Source organism: Pygocentrus nattereri, chromosome 26, assembly GCF_015220715.1.
Source record: "Pygocentrus nattereri isolate fPygNat1 chromosome 26, fPygNat1.pri, whole genome shotgun sequence".
NCBI classification, from domain to species: Eukaryota; Metazoa; Chordata; class Actinopteri; order Characiformes; family Serrasalmidae; genus Pygocentrus; species Pygocentrus nattereri.
In genome coordinates, this window is record NC_051236.1 from 25649917 (window position 1) to 25675000 (window position 25084).

At 38.9% G+C, this 25084-nt stretch overlaps 1 protein-coding gene across 29 annotated transcripts in view; it reads right to left on the reverse strand.

Annotated features, from left to right (window-relative positions):
* Positions 1 to 25084, reverse strand: part of dlg1 (discs, large homolog 1 (Drosophila)) — a 163582-nt gene that overhangs the window by 34073 nt on the left and 104425 nt on the right. For all 29 annotated transcript variants that reach the window (XM_037535118.1, XM_037535117.1, XM_017698110.2 and 26 more), the window contains 8 exons: positions 20103 to 20153; positions 18427 to 18551; positions 16384 to 16553; positions 15979 to 16115; positions 14779 to 14923; positions 10534 to 10660; positions 7625 to 7781; positions 6444 to 6546 (listed from right to left, as the gene is read on the reverse strand). In XM_037535118.1, coding sequence (XP_037391015.1) covers positions 6444 to 6546; positions 7625 to 7781; positions 10534 to 10660; positions 14779 to 14923; positions 15979 to 16115; positions 16384 to 16553; positions 18427 to 18551; positions 20103 to 20153 — 1015 coding nt within the window. The remainder of the gene's footprint in view (positions 1 to 6443; positions 6547 to 7624; positions 7782 to 10533; positions 10661 to 14778; positions 14924 to 15978; positions 16116 to 16383; positions 16554 to 18426; positions 18552 to 20102; positions 20154 to 25084) is intronic.

The window sequence follows — 25084 nt, forward strand, 5'->3', positions numbered from 1 at the left end:
GCAACTGCATCCCTGTGCCCAGCAACATAAGCTGCATTGAGTATCATTAGCTGAAAATGACAGGAAATGTGCTATTACGACTGCACCACAGACCATGAAAAGTGAAGACGATAGAGTTAAGGAAAAGAGAGAAAACAAAGAGTAAAGAATAAACTGTGAAAAACAGAATAAAAGGATGGATAAAAAAGTTAATTCATGATAAAATATTTCCAAGACCGCAGGAAAGGAGCAGAGAAGATGAGGCTAGAAAAGGAAGAGGAAATGATAAACATACACATAAACAGCTCTTCTCCACAGCGGCAGCTCCACGCGCCACACAGCCTAATTGCTTCCAAAAAAAAAAAAATGAGCACAGCCCTCCTGGAGCCAGTGATCTTGGCCAACAGAGCACAGTGAAGTAGGGCTGGTCAATGTGTCCAAAAATCTCATTACAATAGATTTTTCAATATCACTCAATATGGATAAATATTAGATACAATACCTAAAGCTGAATTTTGCATCTGAACAGAGAATTTTGTGGACTGTTTCACAAATTCTACCGTTGTGTTATGTGAGTGATGTTACAGCGTGGCAGCTACAAGAAAGTGAGGCTTGTTCTAGTGTAAAACAAAACTGTTTAGCATCAAGACAGAACCAGTCAGTATAAATAAAATATTAGGGATGCACCAAAATTTTGGCCTGAAAACCGAAAGAACCACCACTGCAAACTGGCTGGGAAAACAAAAGATCAAATAGGACTACAATAAAGTACCAAAATCTAATGATAAAATCATTGAATATCAGCTCAATTATCAACAATAAAAGTGTATTTTTATTTATTTGTTTTTTAGGTTTTATGTTTAGTATGTTAATTCGTAAGCATAAATAGAATGGCAATAAAAATAAAACTAAATTTGTTTCAGTTTACGATTATTGTCAGTTTGGTGCGCATTTACAGTGCGATACTGAACACTATTGAACCACCCAGCATATTGAAGTAACAACTGTTCAAGTTACATGCATTTGAACAAAAACGCAACACTGTATTATTCACCCACTCTGCTCGCTTTTTGGGAAGTTTTGCAGGAAACTAACTTCCAATCACTGCTGTTTCTGTCACTGGCACAGCCACAAACACCATGCTGGACTGGCTGTGTCCCCACAGCTAGAACCTCCTTTTTATAGGCATCTGCCAATTTGCTTTGTTTTTTTTTTCTTTTGCAAGATGAATAATGTAGAGAAATTCCTAAAAAATCATGCTAAACCCTGTGTGTATAGTTTTGGTCTGGTAAAAAAAGTTGGAAAATTGCATTTTCATGTTGTTTATCTGCTACAAAAAGTCATAGGACAAATAGGACATGTGGCCTATTTTTTCCCTCCTTTTCTAAGACGATGCCCTTTAAACTCAGCCTTTTTAACTCCCAATAACTCCTAAACTGATAACAGCTAACTAGTTATCTCTGCTAACTGTCCTCCTGGTTTGCACATATGGCAAAATAACACACATCACCACCTATTGAAGTAACAACTGTCCAAAGTACATGCATTTATCACTAATAACTGACTGAGGAGAATAAAACTGCATAAACATCTGACCAAAAACACCTCAAACACCCAAATAATGTTGATTTCAATAATTATGCTTGCTTTATCCCTGCTAAAGTGCATGGCTGGTCCCCTCTGTGCCTGGGGCAAAATGTAGAGAATGGACTGTGCCATGGGCTTCACTGACCGAGAGCCAAGTGAGACTGGGCAGGACTGGTTGAGAGTGGGAGGCATACATAGAGAGGAGCGTGACAGGTACAGGAAGCCAGGCTCAGGAGCCATGCTAAGACCACAGCTTTCACCATACCTCATCCAACTTCACCAACCCGTCCCCAATACACATACACACAGACGCAGTGGAGGTGAGAAAGAACCATACACACTCACATGGACAGAGACTTTAATTAGACTTTTGCTCACTGTCTCCAGCCAGAGCTCTGCAGGACCATCATGGCCCACAGCATTCTCATAAACACTATAGCCAGGCCTGCTGAGGTGTGTAGGGAGCAGAGCCTAGAGAAGCAGAGAGGGCCAAGCTGGACCCACAAGTCTTCATTACAAATGAGCTTCAGCACCTCTAAGGGGTCAGCAACAGAGCTAATCTGAGTCACGACAGGGTTGTGTCAGTCCAAAGCCATCTGGCCATCACTGTACTGTAGACCGATAGTGAGACCACTGCACTACAGCAACAGCATTAAAATAAACCTATTCCACCTGAGTTTACAAATTTCATGTACCTAGAAAGTGGTCGTCAGCGCTAAACTACACGTTCCCTCCAAACTCAATCTAAAATCAGGACTGCTCGACTGACTATTGGTCATCATTATTAATATTAATTGAACTAAAAGACTGAGTATGTGCTAAACTTGAATTCTTTTCATCGCAAGGCTTAAGACTTGCGGTTTGTGCCGAATTGCTAGTCATGGAATGCAGGCCTAGTCATCCCATTAAATGACCAGACTTCCTATTTGTTGATATTTCTGTAGCTTCTGTAATCTGTGTCAAAAAATGTAAAAAAATAAAATATATATAACAACCGATATCTTGTACGCTATAGATTTTTTTTCGCATAGCAAAAATGCAACACAATATTATTCACCCTCTCTGATGTAGCAGACACCACCAATCTAGTCGAGCCAGAATGACACTGCTTAGGAGGACTCCACATTCCTGAACTTCCTGAGCTCAGGACTGTTTCAAAGGTCAAGCAGATGTCATCCAAACAGGATTAGGGTGCCTACAAGTTTTATGACTCAAAAGGATGTTATCTTGAAAATACGGACACAGTGGGAGGCTTGCAACCCCCTTTGCTCCACATGGCAGACCATACCAGGCCATAAATCCTGGCCTTGAATCCAGCTGCAGATCTTCCCAAACCTTAACTAAGCTATGAATTAACAGAAATCATTCTTTAGACTGCACCAATATGGAATTTCCACCATTCCATATCCAGAGATATCAAGACATGGGTTGCTATGAGAATCTATAACAAAGCTAGCCTTTTTAGATTCCATTGACAATTTAGATATAGAATCATGACACCCAAGTAGTGAAAATGAGGCACATCACACCACCACTATGCACTCATAAAGAATCCAAGGGACTTGGACGTTGTCTGCTTTGAGTATCAAGATGTATATAATCTATAAGCAATACTACTTGTTATTAGTATTATTTGTGTTATCTAAAATAGTACTTATATCCCTTTCTACCATTGAGTGCTAGAAATACAGAGCGTCAACTTTAATAACTAATTGTAATGATTTTGACCAGTGACCAATAAGTATCCTGAATGTGGTTTTCTTTTATTACCTTTGGTCCTTTCCTTTCATGGTCAATTTGATTTCTTTAACATTTATACAGTCTATGGTTTAGGAAAAGCATTACCCATGTTCTTTAACATGTGTTGTATCAGGTACCGAGGGTTAATATTCTGTACAATCATTGATTCTGAAAGTTTAACCAATTTGATGATAATTTAAAGATGTTCCTTTGTTTAAATGAACTGAAACAAAGAAGGCAGTGATTCTGGGGAAGGCGTTCCTAAAATTATGCACAACCAATCAGGGTCGGAAACAATGAATAGCTAATTAATTGTTAGGTTAGGAAAACCTATCAGCACTCTGATTCTGCCCCAAGGGGAAGGGTCAGCAGTTGGAGCAAAACCCCAGGGCATGGAACTTTTGTTGGACAGTAAAGTAAAGGGAAGACAGAAGAGGCAGAAAGAGAGACAGAGTGAGCAGGAGTCAGCTTTCTCAACCAGAAGATAGCTGAACTCCTAAGTTTGTGCCGGCCTTAGTCAGAGAGACGGGCCAGAATTGGAACACTCCAGGATCAGATCTGCTTAGATCAGTCCGTCTACAGACCTTCAGTTAAGACCACCCTCAGAGAAGGAAGGTAGATGTTTCTTGTCTGCTAAAGAGAGGTAGTTAGCGTCACTAGCCTCACAACTTTGACTGCAATCGAACCAGACACAGGAAAATAACAAGTGGTTCGGATGCCACGGAGACCCAGCAGCACACCCAGAGCCACGCACTAATCTGTGAGCAACTTTTATCCTGTTGTTGTGTTTTGTTCTATTTTCTTTCATCCATCATTGAATATAGTCCAAGGTAGTTTAATATTTAGCCAATAAACTCCATTTTATTGAAGCATCTTTGGTGCGAGCGTCTCTCTCTCTTGCTCTGTTCTGTGAACTTCGCATAAATCCAGGTTACCTCACATCCTCATCTATAGGTTTGAGCAATAATAAATTAATACTGCATAGACCGCAACACTGGTCTCTGTTTGGTAAGCTTCACAGGCAACAAACGTCCAATCACTGTTGTTTCTGCCACTGGCACAGCAACAAATATGATGACTAGACTGGCGGTGTCCCCGCAGCTAGAACTTCCTTTTTATAGACATCTGCCCATTTGTTCTGTTTTCTTTGGCAGGACATACAAGATGGTGAAATTCCTAAGAAAAATCATGCTAAGCCCTGTGTGTATAGTTTTGGTCTGGGGAAAAAGGTTGGAATATTTTGCATTTTCATGTTGTTTATTCAGAAAAATTGCAATCAGGACTGCAGGATTCATTGACATCAGTTATAAATTAAGATGAGATAATCCTTTATTAGTCCCACAGCGGGGAAATTCACAATAATGCTGATGTGGGATAATAAATGTTCAGGTTTTACATGCCACTATTAAACTTCCCCCTGAAATAGGAGTGTGATCATTAGAGTAACCAATTAATTGGAAAAATAGTTGACAGAATAAGTGATAAGCAAAAGGATCATTAGTTACAGCATTAACTGAAATACACTACAGAAGGCATGAAGGGGCTGATATGGATTCTACTGTTTTGTTACAGCATAACAAAGGAAATACCTGTTGCACAGCGAGGACTGATGGTGGCACTGTTACAGGGCAAAATGAGAAGAAATGACCAAAAATTGTTCTTTAATTAGTCGATTAACCGATTACATAAATAAATCAAAAGTTGGAGCCCTTCTGTTTACAAGTTGATCATCCAACTCTGCCTGCAGCCATTCACAAATCATATCCTCAACAGCAACCGTGCTGTCGCTATGGGCCAGCCTCTGCCTCCCTTATTTCCATTATCATAGGCCATCATGCGTGAAATCGTTTCTACTGCATTCGCAATGAACAAATAAACACTCCTTACTATTCACACCACACCAAATAAAGACTGAAGGTTCAGCTCAAAGCTCCGTGTAGCGTTTGCTTAGTGTAGTGTTTGCCATGGCCCTTTGCTTTTAAAGCTTGTATTTAGCAATGAACAAGAAGAAGGAGAGATCAGCTGAAAGAGAAGGAGAAACATCCTTCTGTTAAATTATTTCTCCATATTGTTAAACCTCACACATCTTAGTGACGGCAGCCTCAGCATTAGTCTCTAAAACATTAATAACTGAAAACAACTTACCAGCCAGCCAATTATGAAATAAACACACCGCAGAAAATAAAGCTTTTGCACTACGCATGTATAGCATCAAAAGTCTGGACACACCTATGCAAGAAGGGCTTCTCTTTATTTTTACTATTTTTGCCAATATTTAGAGGACATCAAACTCTGAAATGTCATATACAGAATTACTGAAATCTATTATTTTTAAGGGCCCACATAATGGAAGAACAAATTTTCCCAAATGTACTGTTGACTTTCCAGTCCATATATGGAACTAAAGCTACAAGACACAGCTTGTTTTTAATTCACTAACAGCAGCACATGTTCCCATTTTCCACATTAACAGCAGGCTAACATGTTTCCAAGAGACTGAAAAGGTGGATTCATATACAATTTAGCTCCGCCCATTCACACTGAAGTTATAAGAAGTGTTTCAGCTCTGAGGCCATTTACATTCATGAGTCACAGTACCAAGATGTAAAGGATGGAAAATGGTCATGTAGACATGAATTTGAAATGTTTTAGTAAATTTTATTAGTACATTTTAGTACCTTCCATAAAAAAAACATCTTAAGTAGGTCTCAGGGAAAATATTATATACATGCAGAACATGGATCATTTTTCAAGGAGCTTTGCACATTCTTCATACGGGCCATGAGGGACGCTTTTCCAACAGGACTGAAAAAGTCCCCATATGTCCCCATATGTGCTAAGACCTTAAGGGTTACTTACAGCTTACTTGCTGGGGGAGCATTTTAAAAAAATATTTGAAAATGTCATTTTATTTTGAAATTTATTTCAAAATAAATTTATGCTTAGAAATCAAACAAATAAACCCTTTAAGCACAAGCCTACTGTAATGGTGACAACAGTGTAATGCCTCAACAGCCAATAGGAGGACGCCAGCCTCAGAAAAGTGGCTGGAGTACATAGCTCTGGCTGTGTCAGGGAAATGATACCCAGAGAACATGAAGTAGTTATGAAGTCTGGTTTAAAAGCTTGATATTTACCCTCTGGTCTGTACTGGGCCACGATGGTGACAGTCTGGCCAGCATTCTTTAGCGCTGCGGCTGCCTGTTCATGGGTTGCGCTGCGAAGGTCCACCCCATTCACCTGCAACGAACACACACACTTATATTGACGCGGATTCCATGCAAGGCTTTTTAAATAGATATTATAGACAGATACTTGCTACCCTCAGCTGCAACGATGGAAAGGGCAGAAATGACATGACAAGTTTTCTTCTTAGGCTGATTTTACACTTTTATGCATGTGATTTGCCTGCAACTCTACAGTTACACAACACAATTCAAAAACAATGTTGAGCGCAACACATTTGATTATTCCACTAGTTAACCACATTAGCAGCCTGTATTTTTGATACATGGCTATATGCATGTTTTGATATGTATCTGTTTCTGTCTATCTAAACTTTTTTAAACTTTAAACTTTTTTTATCTAAAGCTTTTTGTTTATATTGTATGATAAGCCATTAAACATTTATCTTAAACGTTTAAGAAGTTATAACAGTTATATACCCTACTTGTTGCCTAACTCATCCTGTCCAAAAAGCACAAGTTCACAGTAAACTGCAATGGTCTCCCTATGTGTAGCAAATTTCACCCACTGGCTCCCAAATTAATCTGAGTTCCCAAATTAATCCTGGTGGAATTTCTGATTACAATAAGACCTGTACATTGATGCTATCCTCCTTTACTCTTATGGGAAGTCCGAGACTCCCCCAGCATACCCTAAATTCAAACCCTGGTTCTATCTATGGATAATTCCCAATTGATGGTATTCCAATGATGTCACAACAACGCTGCCTCTGTTTTGGTAGGCAATGTCAAGTTCATTCAGCAGTGCTGTGGTGGTTTGTAATGAGAAAAAAAGCCTTTTTTAATCTCATTTTTAAAGTGTATTAACTGATATATTTGAATCTATTGCCTTGATTTATTTGATTTGTGATCAATAGTCGATGAATGCTGAAAGGCAGCACTGCGTAGACTGCACACCTAAATCATCTTACACTTGCCTCAAACACTGAGCTATAACTTAAATACATTTGCTTAAATTGTGTAAATCTGATCATCGCTTAAAAGCACAAACGATCCATGAAGTCCAAACATCCCAGCTTTCACTGGGCATGAAAACATTCTGCACTGCTGTCTTGTCCTTAGCTGATTCTTACAGAAATAATGCGGTCTCCTTTCCTCAGCTCTCCACACAGGTCGGCAGGTCCTCCAGCCAGGATGAAGGAGATGAAAATGCCTTCTCCATCCTCTCCACCCACAATGTTAAAGCCCAGGCCTGTAGAACCACGGTGCAGTACCACCTTCCGAGGCTCCCTGCAAAGCACCAGCAGAGTTAAACACCCAGTAATAACTGGGCTTTATAGCAAATGGTCACATGTCAACAATTTAAGTTTCATTAATAACACTAAGGGTCAGTTGATGTCTTGAGACACATATGATGAGGTCGAAGACACATAAGGTGATTTCCTACTAAACATATTAACAGTACAGAGCTGCTCTTAAAGGGGAAAAAAAGAAAACTTTACCACTACTTTACCATTATCAACATTACATATGACACACGTCAATATTATCAATATTACATATGACTGGCCATTTTAGACTGCTTAGATTGCTCTGTGAGGCTTTATGTACACTTCCATGACTGAGTTATGTGGAAATCTTGAAAAATAGCTCTTTTAAAATCTCTTTTGAAATAAAAGGTATTATTATTTATTTAGCTATTTTGAGAAATCAACCATTTTCAATGTCTTAAATATTCTGTTTATGCATCTTATGGTAGATTTTCTAAAGCTGAAAATAAACTAGAGTGTAAAAGAGTGCTAATTATGAAAAATCAGCACGAATCAGTATGTTCTCAGCATATTCGATCTTTTGATTATAGTGTAATGATAAAAAAGTCAGGAACATTAAACATAAGAAATATTTACAAAGCATGTAGCATTTCTCCTAGTTGTTGAAAAATGTGCTATTGAGCTACTGTTCTACTAAGTACTAAATTTATATTTGGATATTATAGATATGCAATGTCTGATAGTATAGCCATATGTCTCCCTCTGGTGGACATCAGATATACTTCTTCCTCTACTGATTTCATTTATATTGCAAAACAAATACATCCATTGCTTTTTTTCTTCCTCAGACGGGTTTCCTGTAACCCACTGCTGAGCTGATGATGAACACATACCTCACAAATAAGAATTAAGCTTTAAGCACTGAGGAAGCTGCCAGGAAAACTGTTCAGTATGAGTCTGTAGGTGGCAGTATAAGCATATGACAGCATTTCCAGCATCCTAAATGAAGTCGGCTTACACCACAAGTATAAACCTTGCGGAAAGTGTTTAGGGTCAGGTCTCATTTAAAGTCTCTACAATGCAATGTTTTGGCAGTAGACTGCTGGCTGAAGGATGAAGTCTTAATTCGAAGATTATCAGATTTCCAAAGTTGACTTCACAGATTGGTTGGACTTATTATCACGCTAGCTTATGACGAAAGAGGCTGTTCTTTTTTTATGATGGGTGTGACGTATTAGATGACGGCACTATTCCGATAGGAAAACAAATCCCTCCATTAAAGTGGATTAAGTATGGTAAAGCACACCAGTGGATGTGCCCCCGACCCGCGTTGCAGAAGTCTGGCCAGGCCATCTGCCCTGCCCCAGACCTCTCTCCTAATGCCTCTCTCTGTGTGTCCGTGCAGACTGGCAGCTCTTACAAAATCAAAAAGCAATCCAATGAATGAAAAGGCCTGAATGGTTAGATCCTGTGGTCTAATGTAACAAGGCTCAAGTTCAAACATGATCTTCTGCAGTCTGCTGGGGAGCGTGTACTGTATGCCGCATGGAATTAACCTTTTAAATCTTGTTAGTTAGTCCTGGTCATAAGAACAACTAATCATATCACATCACATAATTTACTAGACAGAATTCTTGGCTTCCTGTCATCGTTGATTGAAGTCTAGTGACTCTTCCTTACCTCTAAAACATCTGATTTTTGATTACTTCATTGTGTACCACTGGGTGAGGAATAATAGTATTAACCAATAATATCATGTTTTATTCAACATGTCAAATATTCTGGGAACAATAAAAAGTTATTCATCTGTAAAACAAAAAAAATACATATTTTATTAAGCTGTTTATAATATTTTTATATCACTGCCTTGAGATTTAATCATTTTTGATGCTACACGTTTGCCTCCGTCATTTCACATTTATCGACTAACTCCACTAAAATAAAAAAATTAAAATAAGAAAGATTAAATGTTATTTCCAGCTTTCTACTAACTGGTTGAAACCGGAGATGTTACACTGTGACAAGCATATCGCTGCTGTCGGGAAAATCCATTTTGAACGTTTTTTGACATAATTTGAAAATGCCTGCTGCTCTAGACATTGTGTATAAACTTCTTGATGAACTAACCAAAACAAACAGCCCAAATGTACATTGAGAACAGTCTGCTCCCATTGACGTACATTAAAAGCAAAGGAGATTTTTTCATTCCCCTGTAAAGTTACCATTGTGGAGATACAAGGTTCTGTACCGAACAGTGCTATTCTAAGCAAATTATACATTTAACTGCAACCTAATTAGTTCTATATTATTGAAAATCGTGATTCCATGGTGAATAGTATGTAATATGTAGCCAGTAGACAATGACAAAGCACAGGCTAAGAGCAGCGGTGAAATCAGACAGCACTGACAGAAGAAGAGAGATGCAGTCTTCTCTACATGCCATAGTTACTGGATATGTACACCTCTGTTACAAAGCTGCCTAAGTAAACGTGCCTGGCAAGAAAAAAAAAAGTTAAAAATACAGATGGGAAGGAAAAAAAAGATGCAGAGAGAAAAAAGAGAGTGAGATACAATGTGCAAGAGACCAGTGAAGCCAGAAGTGAAGCGCAAAAGGAGCTCATCTTATGAGCCGTATTAAGACCAACTTGAAACGTCAGAGGTCAATTCAATAAAACTCAGAGACAAGCAGTCATAAGAACAGACATAAATTAACACTGACAGGCCCTTAGAACAAAGGCAGAGGAACTCCTCTAACAAGAAATGAGAGGCACCTTGTGATCTCCTCATCTCCCAGCATGCCTTTGGAGACAGGCGAATAGCGGGACGGCGTGGCTGGAGTCAGGGGCTGGCTCAGATAATTTGGGGTGCTGATATGATTCTCCATGTGCTGGGAATAGGCTGAAAGACAAGACAAAGAAATCCATTATTTCCTTAGCTTAGCATGAAATCCACTTAACAGTATGCACAGATACCTCCCAGACCACAGCCATGACATCGACCAAGAGCACTGCACAGGCCAAATGTAAAGAATACATTCATTCATTATAAGCTGTAGAACGTAGACTTCTAGAGAAGATTTTTTTCAGGAAATGAGCATTTCTTACTGGTTTGCAAAAACGGCAGAACCGAAGAAACAACCGCCGAAGTCCTACCTAGCAAATAACAGCATTCTTGGTACATGTTATCCCCTTGTTTTGATTACAGATGGCACAACACCAGTTTTTCCTTTTTTTGATATTAATACTGATATTGAAACCATCATAGCAATACAAATAGTTGTAATAACAGTGATGGTGAGGCAATATTTCTTATCTAAAAAGCTTTAAAATGAGCCATTTTTAATTAAAGCACTCCACATAAAGTGAGCACATAAAAGAAGGTCACGCATAAACTACTCAAAGACTCTACTAGAGCACAGAAAGCAAGAAATAGCTAAAAACATCACATCACACAATGTGAGTGTGGGTGCCATTTCAGGCTATATTTGTTACAGGACCAGATTTATCCTTGTTTCACCTCTGATCCAGCATTTGCTGCTAATATGAGCCCAATGCAGATACCATCAATAACACACAATATCTAATTGTGCTAAAAAGCATTTCTCTATGTGATGAATGTGAAGCTAAGTGTTGCTTTAAGTTTGTCCTATATAAATAGGGCTGGCCTGAATTCAGATACTCAAGTATTCATGTGTTTCGTTCTTATTTAGTTCTCTAGTTAGTATTTCAGTCACTTTGTCTTTTTTATTGCCATGGCTGGTTTTGGAAGGATTTCTGATGATTGCAAGAGTTTTGAGTGGCTGTGTTGATGGTGAATCTTGACCAGGTAGTGACCAGACCAGCATGTAGCTCCAAAAGCTCCTCGGTCGTCTGTTCCACTGTATATATCTCATACCCAGTCAATACCAACGCTATATAGCCTGGCTATGACTGAGCTCAGTTTGACCTGTGCATCACCCTCACTGCTGCAGGTCGTGATTAAAAACAGCCAAACTAGCCAAATAAAATAACTCAATAAAATAAAGATGAAGAAAAAAAATAATGACTTAACATCTACTGACTCAGAGCTTTATTTCAACTAGAGGGCTACAATCATAGCAACATACTGCATTTGAGCATATGAGCTTTAGTCTGCCTATTACCACATTGTTGATGCCTACTGGATTTATGTAAAATTGTAGTCATGAACACGAAGTTAATTCTGGGGAAAAAAAAAATCATTGTTTTGAGAACAAAGTATTCAAGTAACACAAAATAAGAAGGCTGTAAAAAGCTTTTTGGGCCAGTGAGCACTAAATATAGCATTAGTGAAGGTAAAGCAAACTACCATTATGAAAATCTGTAGTAAATAGCTGTTTTATGTCAACAAAACCTTTACAGATAAGAGAAAATGAGACATTAGTCAAACAGAAGTCGCAGCTCCAAAAACGTTTGAAGACCAGCGTACACTGTCCTGCATACACTGCACTATAAAAGTCACTCTAAATATATTAAAACACATTAATCTTTCAATATAAGTGTTTCATTGCTGTAAAACAGAGGTTCAAAATTCACCCTTTTCCACAGTCTAAGAATACTAATGAACATTAAAAAAACACAGTTTATAGCTGTTCAGGCATGAAAGTTAATCTGCTTAAAAGAAAATGACCTTCAACAGTCACATCAAAGGGTGTGGGTTCATCAGTGCCTCTTTGCACAATGAAATATGCTTTACTTTCTCCTTGCACAGGGTCAGGGGTACCGTGCGGGAAAGGTCAGAAGACACAGGGCAGTAACTGACGGCAAACCCACCAGCCAGCCCATCCTGTTGGATCCACCTAAAACAGCTCTGTTTGCGCAGATCTTGATAAAGACAGGCTCAAAAATGTTGACAGGATGCTCTCATTAGACATGGCTTACTGCAGAGACCACTAGAGCCAATGTTAAAGTGCTCAGTTTAAGCTTTCCAAGAAAAAACAGGGCAGTCTAGACTATTACAAACAAAAATCACAGACTGTTAATCAAGACGACACAGAAGGACAAAAACAACATGCAACACTTACATGCGTTTTCACAGCACAAACACATACTGTACTCTCACTATACACTTATGGTGGATTAGCTGCTGGGGAGGGTGGGCAGGGGGGTTGACCACGTGGTATTTTTGCTGATTAAATTTGCTTGTGCCCTTCATGCCTTTAAGCTTTAATGACAGCATCCTCGTCCAGGCCTGTGGAAACACTCTGGAACGGCACTGAGGCGCTACATCATTGATCAGCATCACTCAGCACTTTTGGGACGGCACAAATCAATCCTGGGGCATTCCAGAGGAGCAGCCGCCACCCTCTGAATAAAGTGCTGTGCACTGCTGCTTTGCCTGGGATCATGGGTGAGCCAGTGACTCCGGGGGGATGCTGGACTACAGCCAGTGCTTTGCTAGACCATTTCATTTTAGCACCTTCATACCAAAAAAAAAAAAAAGACTAAGCAGAGGATTAGTTGCCCTCAGAGTACAAGGCAAAGGGTCACTCAGGTGAGGGACAATGGATTAATTACACTGCAACATAAACCACTTCAAAAAGACCTGCTCAGCAAGGTAAACAATTTTCAAGGAAACTAAAGCTTTAAAGTTCTCCATACAAACAATCGCCCATACACCACTTCATTTTTGCAATTACTGTGAGGTTCAAAATCTGTGTCTACTAGTGAAAATGCTTCTATTTTGCACTTTTTTACTAATCAGCATAGCACATCTAGTAAAAAGTACACTCTTTGAAATAGTAAGACAAATTTGCTTAAAGCTAAACTACATCAATTTTGGGGACTTGGTGATGTGGCGACCTCTAGTGGAAACGTGTAATTACACACATGTGGAAGAACATTTTGTAACATCGGTTGTGCTTCAGACCCTCACAAGCGGATGAATCTGATGGTTGCGAGCGCATTGAAAGAGTATTCAAAGAGATCTTCACTGTCATCAGCTTCTGCTGATTTTGTAGGTAAAACCTAAATAGATGTGGTGACAGATGAAGACGTAAGATGTGGTTCAAAACACATGCGACGTAATTTTTAAATGACTATTTTAGGCCTTACAGGTTGACTCGCAGCAATATATAGACATCATATTCTAACTTGTCTTCCTCTGACGCAGTGAAAATACTTCTTTCAATGTATTTTTTTATTTAGTCTCAGACTTTTGCGCCCCATTGCATGTTAACAGGCCCATATCACGGAAAGTAAAAAGTTCCCTGACTTCTTTGAAATATACGTGTTTGATGTAGTATAAGTGAACAGTTACACCACAGTACATACAGACGGTAAAAAAAAAAAGTTTAATTCCAAGAGACAAAGACAAGTTAAAACACTGTGTAAAAAGGAAACGCAACTATTTTTGGTACATAAAACCACACAAATGATATGAGCAGACCTGAGGGAAAAATAGAAGAGGAAAATATGGGATATGGGGCCTTTAATCCTCAATGCTTCATGTCCCACTGAATAAAGATGTTTCAGTTAATGCTGTCGTTTGCATTTTGTCATGTTGTGTGCTGACGCGTGACTGTATCTATTACGTATGTAAGAATAATGCCCTGTACTTCTCTGCTACTGCTGTACCAGAATGTTCCCCTGTAAATCAATTACAGCACATCAGTCTCTTTATTTATCCTTCTATCCATCTCTTTCCATCTTAAAAGACTGTGGCATAAAGCTAGCGGTTACTTTGTATAAATGCTTCATTGACAGAACGCTTTGACTATCAGCAACCTTTGGGATTAGTCAGAGGAGACTTCTGTGGTGTGAAGGAACTTGCATCACTTCATCACTGTGCTGTTTTGTTCATAAGGCAGCAGTGTGGGAATGATCAATCTGGAGCATTCACACCTCCACGGGCAGTTCAAGTTGATTAGTTTGTTGGAGTTATGACTTGATTCAACAGTTTCTCTTTGAAGCTTAAGCACTGTAAAGTGTTTCAGGGAAAACTGGGGACAGATGTTGGTCATTCAGCAGAAGTATGAAGCTGTGTGTGAGCACACTCACAGTTGGTGACATCAGGGGGAGCATAGCTGTCATTCATGAAGACACTGGTGGGTTTAGCCACTTTCAAGTAGACTACGTCAGATGTGTTTTTCAAGGCAGCCACCGCATCCTCATGAGTCACCTCTTCAAGGCCAGCAGCATTGACCTGCAACCAGATAAGCACGCAGTTTGAATAAAGCTAACTGGACATCAAACATCTTGGCTGACTGATTACACTTGAGGTACAGTAAAATTTGGCACTTTGGCAAATTTTGGCAAATTTCATTTTCACAATTTTGCCCTTATCCCAAACAAAACCGACCAAATGGTGTTTTCTCAGAGCCATCACTTTAATTAGGGAGTTACAGTAGTATGCAAAAGTGTGAGCAACTCAAATTGTACATTTTCTTAACCCTTTATTGCATGGTGTTGCCACATGGCAACAAATATTTTCACAATTTCTCAAGGAAGTAATATAAAATCTGAGTTTTACTATTTATTTGTGTGAAAAGGGGTACAAATACATAATGACATTACATGACCAGAAAAGCTTATCATGTCATTATTACCATACATTCCAAATAACAACTGAACTTTTCAGTGTAAATATTGGCCAGTATATAAGTATAAGCTGGATTTCTTTAGTCTTGTTTACAATAAAAGGATGTTTTTAGAGAAAACTGAGATTTTATGGTGCTTTTTTATGGGCTATTATGGGGCTGTGGGACAACTGCGCATTGTTGCCATATGGTAATAATACCCTACTTAATATAATAATTAATTAATAATAACTACCCCACTTAAAAAAAAAAAAGATCATTTTTTTTCAAATATTTCCTTTATTTCAGCAATTTTAAATAACAAAAACGCATCAAAACATTTTGAACATGATCAAGTGATAATTCATGCAATAGAGGGTTACATTTTAAAGTGATAATAAATGAACACATTCTCTACAGGGAACAAATTTGCTGAATTATTTTACTAAATATACAAAACGCAATTTAACTTTTGCAGACGCCACTTTTTGTTTTCATTTTTCCAATATGTTAAACTCAGCAAATAAACAGTAACTGCATTAAAATGTGCAGATGTTTATACACGTAGATGATGTGTTAACTTACTTTCACACAGAAAATCTACAAAACATTCAACTGCATAAATCTCATTTTATTTTTTTATGCCTGTGTGGATGAACTGGGAGTCTTAAGACCGACTTACAGCAACAAGTTTATCTCCGATCTGGAGCCTCCCATCTTTGTGGGCAGCTCCTCCCTCAATGATTTTGGTGACATAGATACTGTTGTCCCCAGGAATGTGTTGGTTTCCTACTCCTCCTGCTATACTGAAACCTAGCCCTGAGGATCAAGAGTCCCAGAAAAGGGAGATTTACACTTTACATTACAACAGTTTATAGAGCAAACAGTGTCACTTTCAGAGAGGATGCCCTTTAATAGCTACTGCGTAAGCAATGACAGGCACAGTGAAAATGAATTGCTTTAGCATAGCGAGTCATAATCACTGCTGTGTAAAACCTCATTTAGATAGATGTGTTTATTTCTTAGCACAGACTGCGATGAAGCAGAGAGACTTTTATTTCGCAGTAAAAATGAAAGATGATTTTACCTTTAGGACCTTTGACAAGTTTTATATCCACAATTTTCTCTGAGCCAGGCTTTCTTCTTCGGACGTATAGTCTGACGATGCAGCCTGCCTCTTTCAGCGCCTCCACGGCTTTACTGTGAGTTACATCTCTCACGTTTACGTCGTTTACTCGCAGAATACAGTCATTCACTCTGCGTGCAAAAGGGTGGAGGAAAACAGACAGACAAAAAAACCATCTCTACTCTGCATAGGTGGAAATAACAGCATGACACACCAGGGGTCATCAGTCCTGAGGGACCCCACAGTTTGGTGATTTCCCTGCTCTAACACACCTACAGAATCTGGTAGTTAACTGATGATTTATATCAAGTATGTAGGAGCAGGGATGTCATCAAACTGTGCTGGACACCTGCCTTCCAGGAGTGGAAATCATACACTATGATAGGCTATACAGTAACTGTACAAAGTCAGAGTACACCCTGCATTTATTTAATCCCCAGGTAAAAATGGACATTTGGTACAAGTTATTCATTTTTAGAGTTACACAAAAAGCAGAAGACTAAGTACGTTTCAAAGTTACAACAGAAGCATCAACAACTGAATGCATCATATTTCACTAGTCAGTGTGTCCACTCTTGTGCTTTTATTACAGCTTCCATTCCTCTCAGAGACTCGCTGTTTTCAGTTTTCCAAAGAAATCTGCAGGAAACATTTTCCAAACCTCCAAAGTTCAGACTTAGAAGTTGGTCACTTTGTCTGCTTCTCATGATCCAAGTAACCTCAAACAAATTCAGTGATGTTGAGGTCTGGACAGAGGTGGTTAGTCCATCATTCTGAGAATACCAGCAGCTTCTTTGTTTGAATTGTACATTTTTTTTTATTCCTTTTCCGAATAAGAGCTTCTTAACAGCCACACATCCTTTCAGACTCAGTGTTGAGTTGTCTTCTCACAGCGGAAGGATGGACAGATTTTTTTCTGATCTGACGCAAGAGTGGAGCATGATTTCATCCCACCTTCCAAAGATCTGACTGTGACAGTTTTGGTGGACTACCAGGTCTTGCACGGCTGACGAGAGTCCCACTTTCTCTTTTATTTTATTTATTTATTTATTTATTTTAACTCTAGCTTTAAAAACTCCTTTTTCTTGTTTATATAAGTGGATTATCTTCCATCAAAGATTTCCTGAAAAATGAATAACTAGTACATAATGGCCATTTTGCTCCATTTTGCAAGTGTCCAGCTCATCCCTCCCGCATTTCTTCCATGAACAAGGACGTTAACAGAGAGTGGACCTGCTGCAGTAACAGCCTCTACTTTACACTACATGTTGGAACATTGCTGCGAGAATTTGATTACATTCAGCCAAAAGAGCATTAGTAAGGTCAGGTATTAATGTTGTTTGATTAGTTCTGGATCACAAACGCCACTCCGACTCATCCCAAAGGGATTGCACGGAGCTCCATCTCTCCAGAAAACACCGACTCTGTATCCCTATGGTCAACACATGCCACTGGGTATAGCATTCAGTGCTGACTACTACTGACAATGCTTTTCTACAGGCATTACCAACACGTGAACCCCTAAAACACGAACCCCTAAATCTAAATTTCATCTTTTTTTTCCCCTCAATACCATTTCTTACAAAATATTTTTGACTTTTTTGATATTTTGATATTTCTACATAATTTTTCTTTTAAAGTGAATGTGAACAATTTTTAAAAAATGACCATAAGTTAAAAAAATAATAAAAATAGCTTCTGAAGTTTACTTAATTGAAGGGGTGTTCTTATTTATTTAATTCATTAATTTATTATTTTTTTAATGAAAGATATTTTGATTTATTAGGTGTTCAACTGTTTAAAGTTGTGTTTGCTAGTCATGTAGCAAACACAACTTTGCCATGCATTGTCTACCATTTTTTGAGTCATGCGAAATGTGTTTTAAACTCTAAATGTGAGCTGAATTCAGGGGAATGATCCATATATCAATACAAACATTCATAAAAGGAGTAGTCTAAAGGGCTGATGTGGGTTAGGGTGTCTGTATGTAACATGCTGGCTGACCTGAGCCTGCCGTCCTGGGCAGCAGCTCCACCCGGGATGATTTTGGTGATGAAGATGCTGGGGTCTTCACCGATGTGGGGGTTATCGGTTCCACCTGCAATACTGAACCCCAGGCCAGAGTTACCCTGAGAGAGAGAGAGAGAGAGAGAGAGAGAGAGAGAGAGAGAGAGAGAGAGAGAGAGAGAGAGAGAGAGAGAATGAGAGAGAGAGAGAGAGAGAATGAGAGAGAGAGAGAATGAGAGAGAGAGAGAATGAGAGAGAGAGAGAGAATGAGAGAGAGAGAGAATGAGAGAGAGAGAATGAGAGAGAGAGAGAGAGAGAGAATGAGAGAGAGAGAGAGAAAATGAGAGAGAGAGAAAATGAGAGAGAGAGAGACAGAGAGAGAATGAGAGAGAGAGAGAGACAGAGAGAGAATGAGAGAATGAGAGAGAGAGAATGAGAGAGAGAGAATGAGAGAGAGAGAGAGAATGAGAGAGAGAGAGAGAGAATGAGAGAGAGAGAGAGAGAAAATGAGAGAGAGAGAGAGAAAATGAGAGAGAGAGAGACAGAGAGAGAATGAGAGAGAGAGAGAGAAAATGAGAGAGAGAGAGAGACAGAGAGAGAATGAGAGAGAGAGAGAGACAGAGAGAATGAGAGAATGAGAGAGAGAGAGAGAGAGAGAATGAGAGAGAGAGAGAGAAAATGAGAGAGAGAAAATGAGAGAGAGAGAGAGACAGAGAGAGAATGAGAGAGAGAGAGAGACAGAGAGAGAATGAGAGAGAGAGAATGAGAGAGAGAATGAGAGAGAGAGAGAATGAGAGAGAGAGAATGAGAGAGAATGAGGGAGAGAGAGTGAGAGAGAGAGAGAGAGAGAGAGATTGTGTGAGTGTTAGAAAGAAAGAAAAAGAGGGAGCATGAAGAGAAAAGAGAAGAAGGGAGAGTGTAACGGGGGACAGAGAGAAAAGAGAAAAAGATCATTTTTTGAACAAAATTACAATAATATTATAGTATTATACGATTAAATATCCAAAACACGCTACCAAAGCAGAATTTTTAAATGAGATTTTGCTCATTAAAATGATGATTTCAGGATTAGACTCAATCCCTGACTGAGAAACTGAAACTGACTAGTTCCTCAGGACAGTGGTGTCTTGTTTCCTAACACAGGCTACATAAGAAGAGCATTGCCGAATAAGGTCATCATAGAAACGTGAATTCACCCACAGACAGCACATACAGCCAGTCCTCTCATCCACAGCTGGAAAACCTCAAGTCAGAATTGAACCACATGTGCTGGAGAACACTTTTTAAAAAGCTGCCTGGCAGAAGCTGCACCTCTCCAAAGCTCTCTTTGGTTTCTTTGACTGTTACAGCACGTTTACAAACATCACACATCACATAATGACTTTGACAACACATCATTTACACTTAGACTACTTGAAACGTCAAGCATAACTTCAGAGGCCAGAACAAGAGCAAACAATGCAATAATGTGGACTGCAACTGCTCAGCATGCACTGAAATGATTAAATCAATTTAAATGAAGAAAGATTTAGTGAGGACTCTGAGTGCCATGATTAAAACCTTGAGTCAGATATTTCATGCCTCATTTTTTAAAACAAAGTAATTATTTCAAAACATGAGGAAGTTGTTTTGTCTGGTAGATTTGAGCTTTTTTTAAAATAAAATGCACTTACTCGTTCAAGTGTAATTTCTTCATATTCATAATCAGCTTCTGTTCCATTCACCTGAAAGACAAATAAACATTAAATATTATTAAATATAATAAAGCAACAGTCACTATTCGACCCTCTGCTGTTACAGTTTAGACTAGAACAGTTGGTACAGCTAAAAGTTATTTAATACAAAAAAGTCCACACTTAACAAACTTTAATGCCAAACATACTTAGTTTTAAATAGCTTTCAGTTCTTCATGCACACCTTCAACATGAATGCATCTCTTATGCCAAATATTTATATCAAAACGTTTGTAAAACAATGTCTTGGGCATCAAGCAGAGTATTCATAACTATTTAATAACTTTGCCATTGAACTCCTCAGACATCTGGCTCCCATCACTACAACTGTGAACAATTCTCCAAGTTTCTCTAAAGCAGAGCATTTCACATCAAACCACTCTGAATTAGTTTGCTTACATCTTACCCATTTAATTATACAGAAAGTTTGAATAGTTGGTGGAATCCCCCTTTAAAGGAGCAACCACCACTGGTTAGTCTCAAGCAGGCCAGGGTCCACTAAGCAATGAAAAATGACTGAATCTACCAACAGGCATGGTCTTCCACATTACATATGCAATAGATTTGATGTACATTACATAACTCTTTGTCTGTAATTACATAATTACAGTTATACAGTTAATAGCATAATAAATTACATTTATGTTCAATTTATATTCTGTATCAGAGGGTTGAGAACTTACTCTACCTCAAAAGATAAAATGGGTCAAAATATATCAAGAGGATCTTGTTTCCTTTCCACAGAAAAGATAGTATGCACCCCAATAACCCTTCATCAAATCCAAAATCATAGTAAAATACCTCCTCCTCTACTTAGAAGCGCAAATGCAGCATCGATTGAAAGCTGAGCAACTGCACTTTCAACAGTTCTTCAAATGAGCTATGAGTGAGAAGTAATTAAACCAAAAGTAAGAGGAGTCTCCAAGGCACATATGCAATGGGGACGTATAAGGTTCCATGTAAGTGTAGTGTGTTCTTAGGGCATGCAGCATGAGACCTCTGAAATAGACAACATGACCTAAACGGAACCACTGCAAGTGCTGATGAATGGGGGGGGGGGAGGCGCACATGCCAAACAAGGCTAAAGCCCAAAAAGCCCAGCACTTATGTAACAGGCTCCCTTAACGTTATTTCTGTATGATCCCACAGGCTCTGCTGTAAGCCCCCAAATGGCACTTTTTAAGACCTTAAATACCAAATGCTTTTCCCCTCTCCCCGTCACAGAAAACATCTGCTTGTGACATCAGTGGTGTCGAGAGGCAGGAGGAGAGGGCAGAGAGGCCAAGGGGTGGGGGGTGGGGGGTGGGACAGGCCCGTGTCAGCCCTGTTCAATACTGTTTTTTTTTCTACCACAGCCCCCAGAGTTTATACTCCACCACTAGAACAGGATCATTTCAGTATTACTATCTAAATACAGTTATGCTAAAAATACTGTCCTTAAAAAAGACAAAGCTGTAGCATAAAAGCACATATTAGTTTCTGGGGAGATGAATAGATGAAAAACTTGTTTTGTGGGTGCACAATATATCAGCAGCCAATATTATTATTATTATTTCCTGATTTTTTAACTTATGTTGCTCAGAGGCTTTCTGGGGGTGGCTGCTTGAGGGACAATGAGCTACATGACAGCCTGCACCAGCTGCTTGTTCAGTGCTATATAGTAGCTACGTGGCTGCCTCGGCTGACCACTTGGGTGACACTGCACTACTGCTGTGGGCCTACCTGGGCTGCTTGTATTCGGCTGTATGAGCAACAAAAGTGTTTGGGCCGGCCACTTGAGCAACACAACACCCACCACCACCCTGTGACTAAGAATTTTTCTGGCCTACAAGTCTTCCTAGGTTATGTCAAATTAGTCCACGATCCATCTTTAGTGTCTTAAACCTCCTTGCACTCCCTGCAGTTTATACATAGTTATGAGCTACAACAAGGTTTAAATGACTGATTATCTAACAGTCTATTAATTGTTTGCATGTGTGACATTCGTTATAGTGATATTCAGCTCTCTGAACTGTAGCCTAAAATATATTTCAACAGCAGAGACATTTAAATAGAAGTTATTGTTAATATAAGGAAAATGTCTGAAATACATATATGCTTCATATGTTCATGTCAGCTACCCATGTCACCTCAAATCAGAGCACAAATAACTGCACTGCTTTCCACGTGACCACAAACTAAAAGAGCAGAGTTTCCCGAAAATTCACACATGGAAGCCCTTTAAGTTATCGGCTGACAAGAAAAACACTCCCTGAGAGCCGTGATAGGAGGTTGGTCCATCACGGAGTCACAAGAAGTTTAATGAATCATCTCAAATGGGTAAATAAAAGATCCTAATCCGAGAACTGGCACACGTTCAATATGCCCTGCCTCTTAACTCCGCTCCATAATTGCTTAAGGCAGGAAGATCAGCTATTTTTTCAGATTCTTTTCTAATGAAACAGTTTTACTGCAGGTTTGATAGAACAGCACATCTGTTAATGGTGATGAAATCACAAGTTTCCATCTCTGTATGAGAGAAAAGTAGCCTTCATACATTTAGTACAGCACAGGAGCTACCACAACAAGAAGATCATATTTATGAAAACTATCATTTTAAACATAGAAACTATACAAAGTGTGAGCATGTGATTTACCTGAATCTCAAGCGGGGAAAAAAAAGCATGACGAGTCGGAAGGGCTCATGTTTTTATGGACATAAGAGGCGGGTCTAGACAGATGACTAAACTTTGTCCAATATTACTGTTTTTTTAAGGGTATTCGTGCAAACATTTCAATGAATATTCATTGTGTCAAAGACTGTTCAGGCCAGCCCTACAAAAAAACATTTGGAGACGACGGATCGAGTTTTAGTTCGAATGCTCTCTCTCTGTCTCTCTATTATGTGACAGTTTCCATCAGGCTCTGAAGTTTTATGAGATGTAGTCCCAATCAAGATACACAAACTTGCACTACAAGACATGGCCATCAGCACTATTCTGTCTCGTCTTAAGCTCTAACCCTAGGGTGAAGTTTGAACAGGTCCTCAGAGATCAGACAGAGCACAGGAAAGAACTTGGTCATTAGCAGCCATCGATATTACAGCTTCAGCTTAAAGGAATCCCTTAAGGCCAGCCACAGCGAGCAGTGAAAGCACTACCAGCAAAGAGCACACACTCCCATCTCCACCCAAACACTCACGCAAGGAGCACTTGAAAGAATAAAAACATGCCAAGGCTGCTTCAAATAGCGCATTACAGTGTTGACAAAGGAACAGCGAGCTGTGGAGAAAAAAAAAAAAGCAGCATGTCTTTTCACAGCCCATGCAGAGTAGAACTAAACTACCAAATGACTGAGCTAAGGACACAAATGCTAATGTTTCACTGGTAATGATCACATTGATGCCAATAAGGATTCTAGTGCTCTGCAATGTTCATTAAATTACTTATCATATTTCAAAAATTTCAAATGAACCTATGATTTCTGAGTACTGGTCTAAGCTAAACAGATGTCTTACAAACCTGACATACCTCATATGAAAAGGTTTGGGCTCCCCTTGCAAAATGACGTTTCATATACAACCCCATTTCCAAAAAAGTTGGGGCGCTGAGCAACATGTAAATAAAAATAAAATGCAATGACATCATGCAATGCAAATCATTTAAAGCCTATATTCTATTGAGAATAGTACAAAGACAACATATCAGATGTTGAAACTGAGCAATGTTTGAATTTGAATGCCTATAACATGTTCCAAAAAAGTTGGGATGGTAAACTTGTGTGTAAAACAAACAAACAAAAAAAAACCCCGCAACACACTTGGTGGTTGATTGGCAGCAGGTCAGTTTCTCAACACAAATAGCAAAGAGCCTTTGTTTTTCATCATCTACAGCACAAAATAAAATGAAAAGGATTCTGAGAACCTGGACAAATCTCTGTATGCAATGGACAAGGCCAAAAACCAGTATTTGCTGGCCGTGAGCTTTGGGCCTTCAGGCAGCAGTCACTTAAAAATAGACATGATTCTCTAGTGGAAATCACTGCATGGGCTCAGAAACACCTCTGAAAAACACTGTCTGTGAAAACAGTTCATCACTGCATCCACAAATGCAACTTAAAACTCTAAAATGCAAACAAGAAACCAAATATAAACAGAATCCAGAAGCCGGCTAAACTGGCCAGCCTGCCGTCCAGACCTGTTACCCCTGATAACATTTAACGCATTATGAAGTGAAAAATGCATCAGGAGACTGCACTGCTGCGCAACTGAAATCCTATGTTAAGCAAGAACATGAAAACATTTCACTTTCAAAACTACAGCAGTGTCTCCTCAGTTCCCAAACACAGAGTGCTGTTAAAAGAACAAGTGATGAAGCACAACTGTAAACATGCACCCGTCCCAACTTTTTTGGCATGTGTTGTCGGCATCAAATTCAAAATGGACATAAATTAAAAAAAAAAAACAAAAAAAAAACACAAATTCTCAGTTCCAACACTTGATATGTTTTTTTGTTGTTGTTGTATTTTCTTTTAAAAATATGGGTTACATGATTTGCATATTATTGCATTACATTTTACTTAGCTTCTGCAAAGTGTCCCAACTTTTTTGAAAATGGGGTTGTATTTTCTAAGTGGAAAAAAAAAATTGGTACCCCTGGAGTACAAACACCTCCTCCACAGGGGACGCACTTCTGCACATTTTTTGGGCACAATTACTGTTTATTTGCACAACTTAACATGTTGAGGGAAAAAAAAAGTTTTGGCCCGTGCAAAAGTTATGGAACATCTTATATTGTATGTTTTTTACAAAATTTTAAACTAAGCAAAAAAAGAAAAAGTTATATACTTAAATTAGCAGAAAAGTGGCATATTTATTTTAGGTCCTTATAAAGAGCGTGTTAACTTTTCGCTTAGGAAAACAAACAACAATGCATATAATTAAT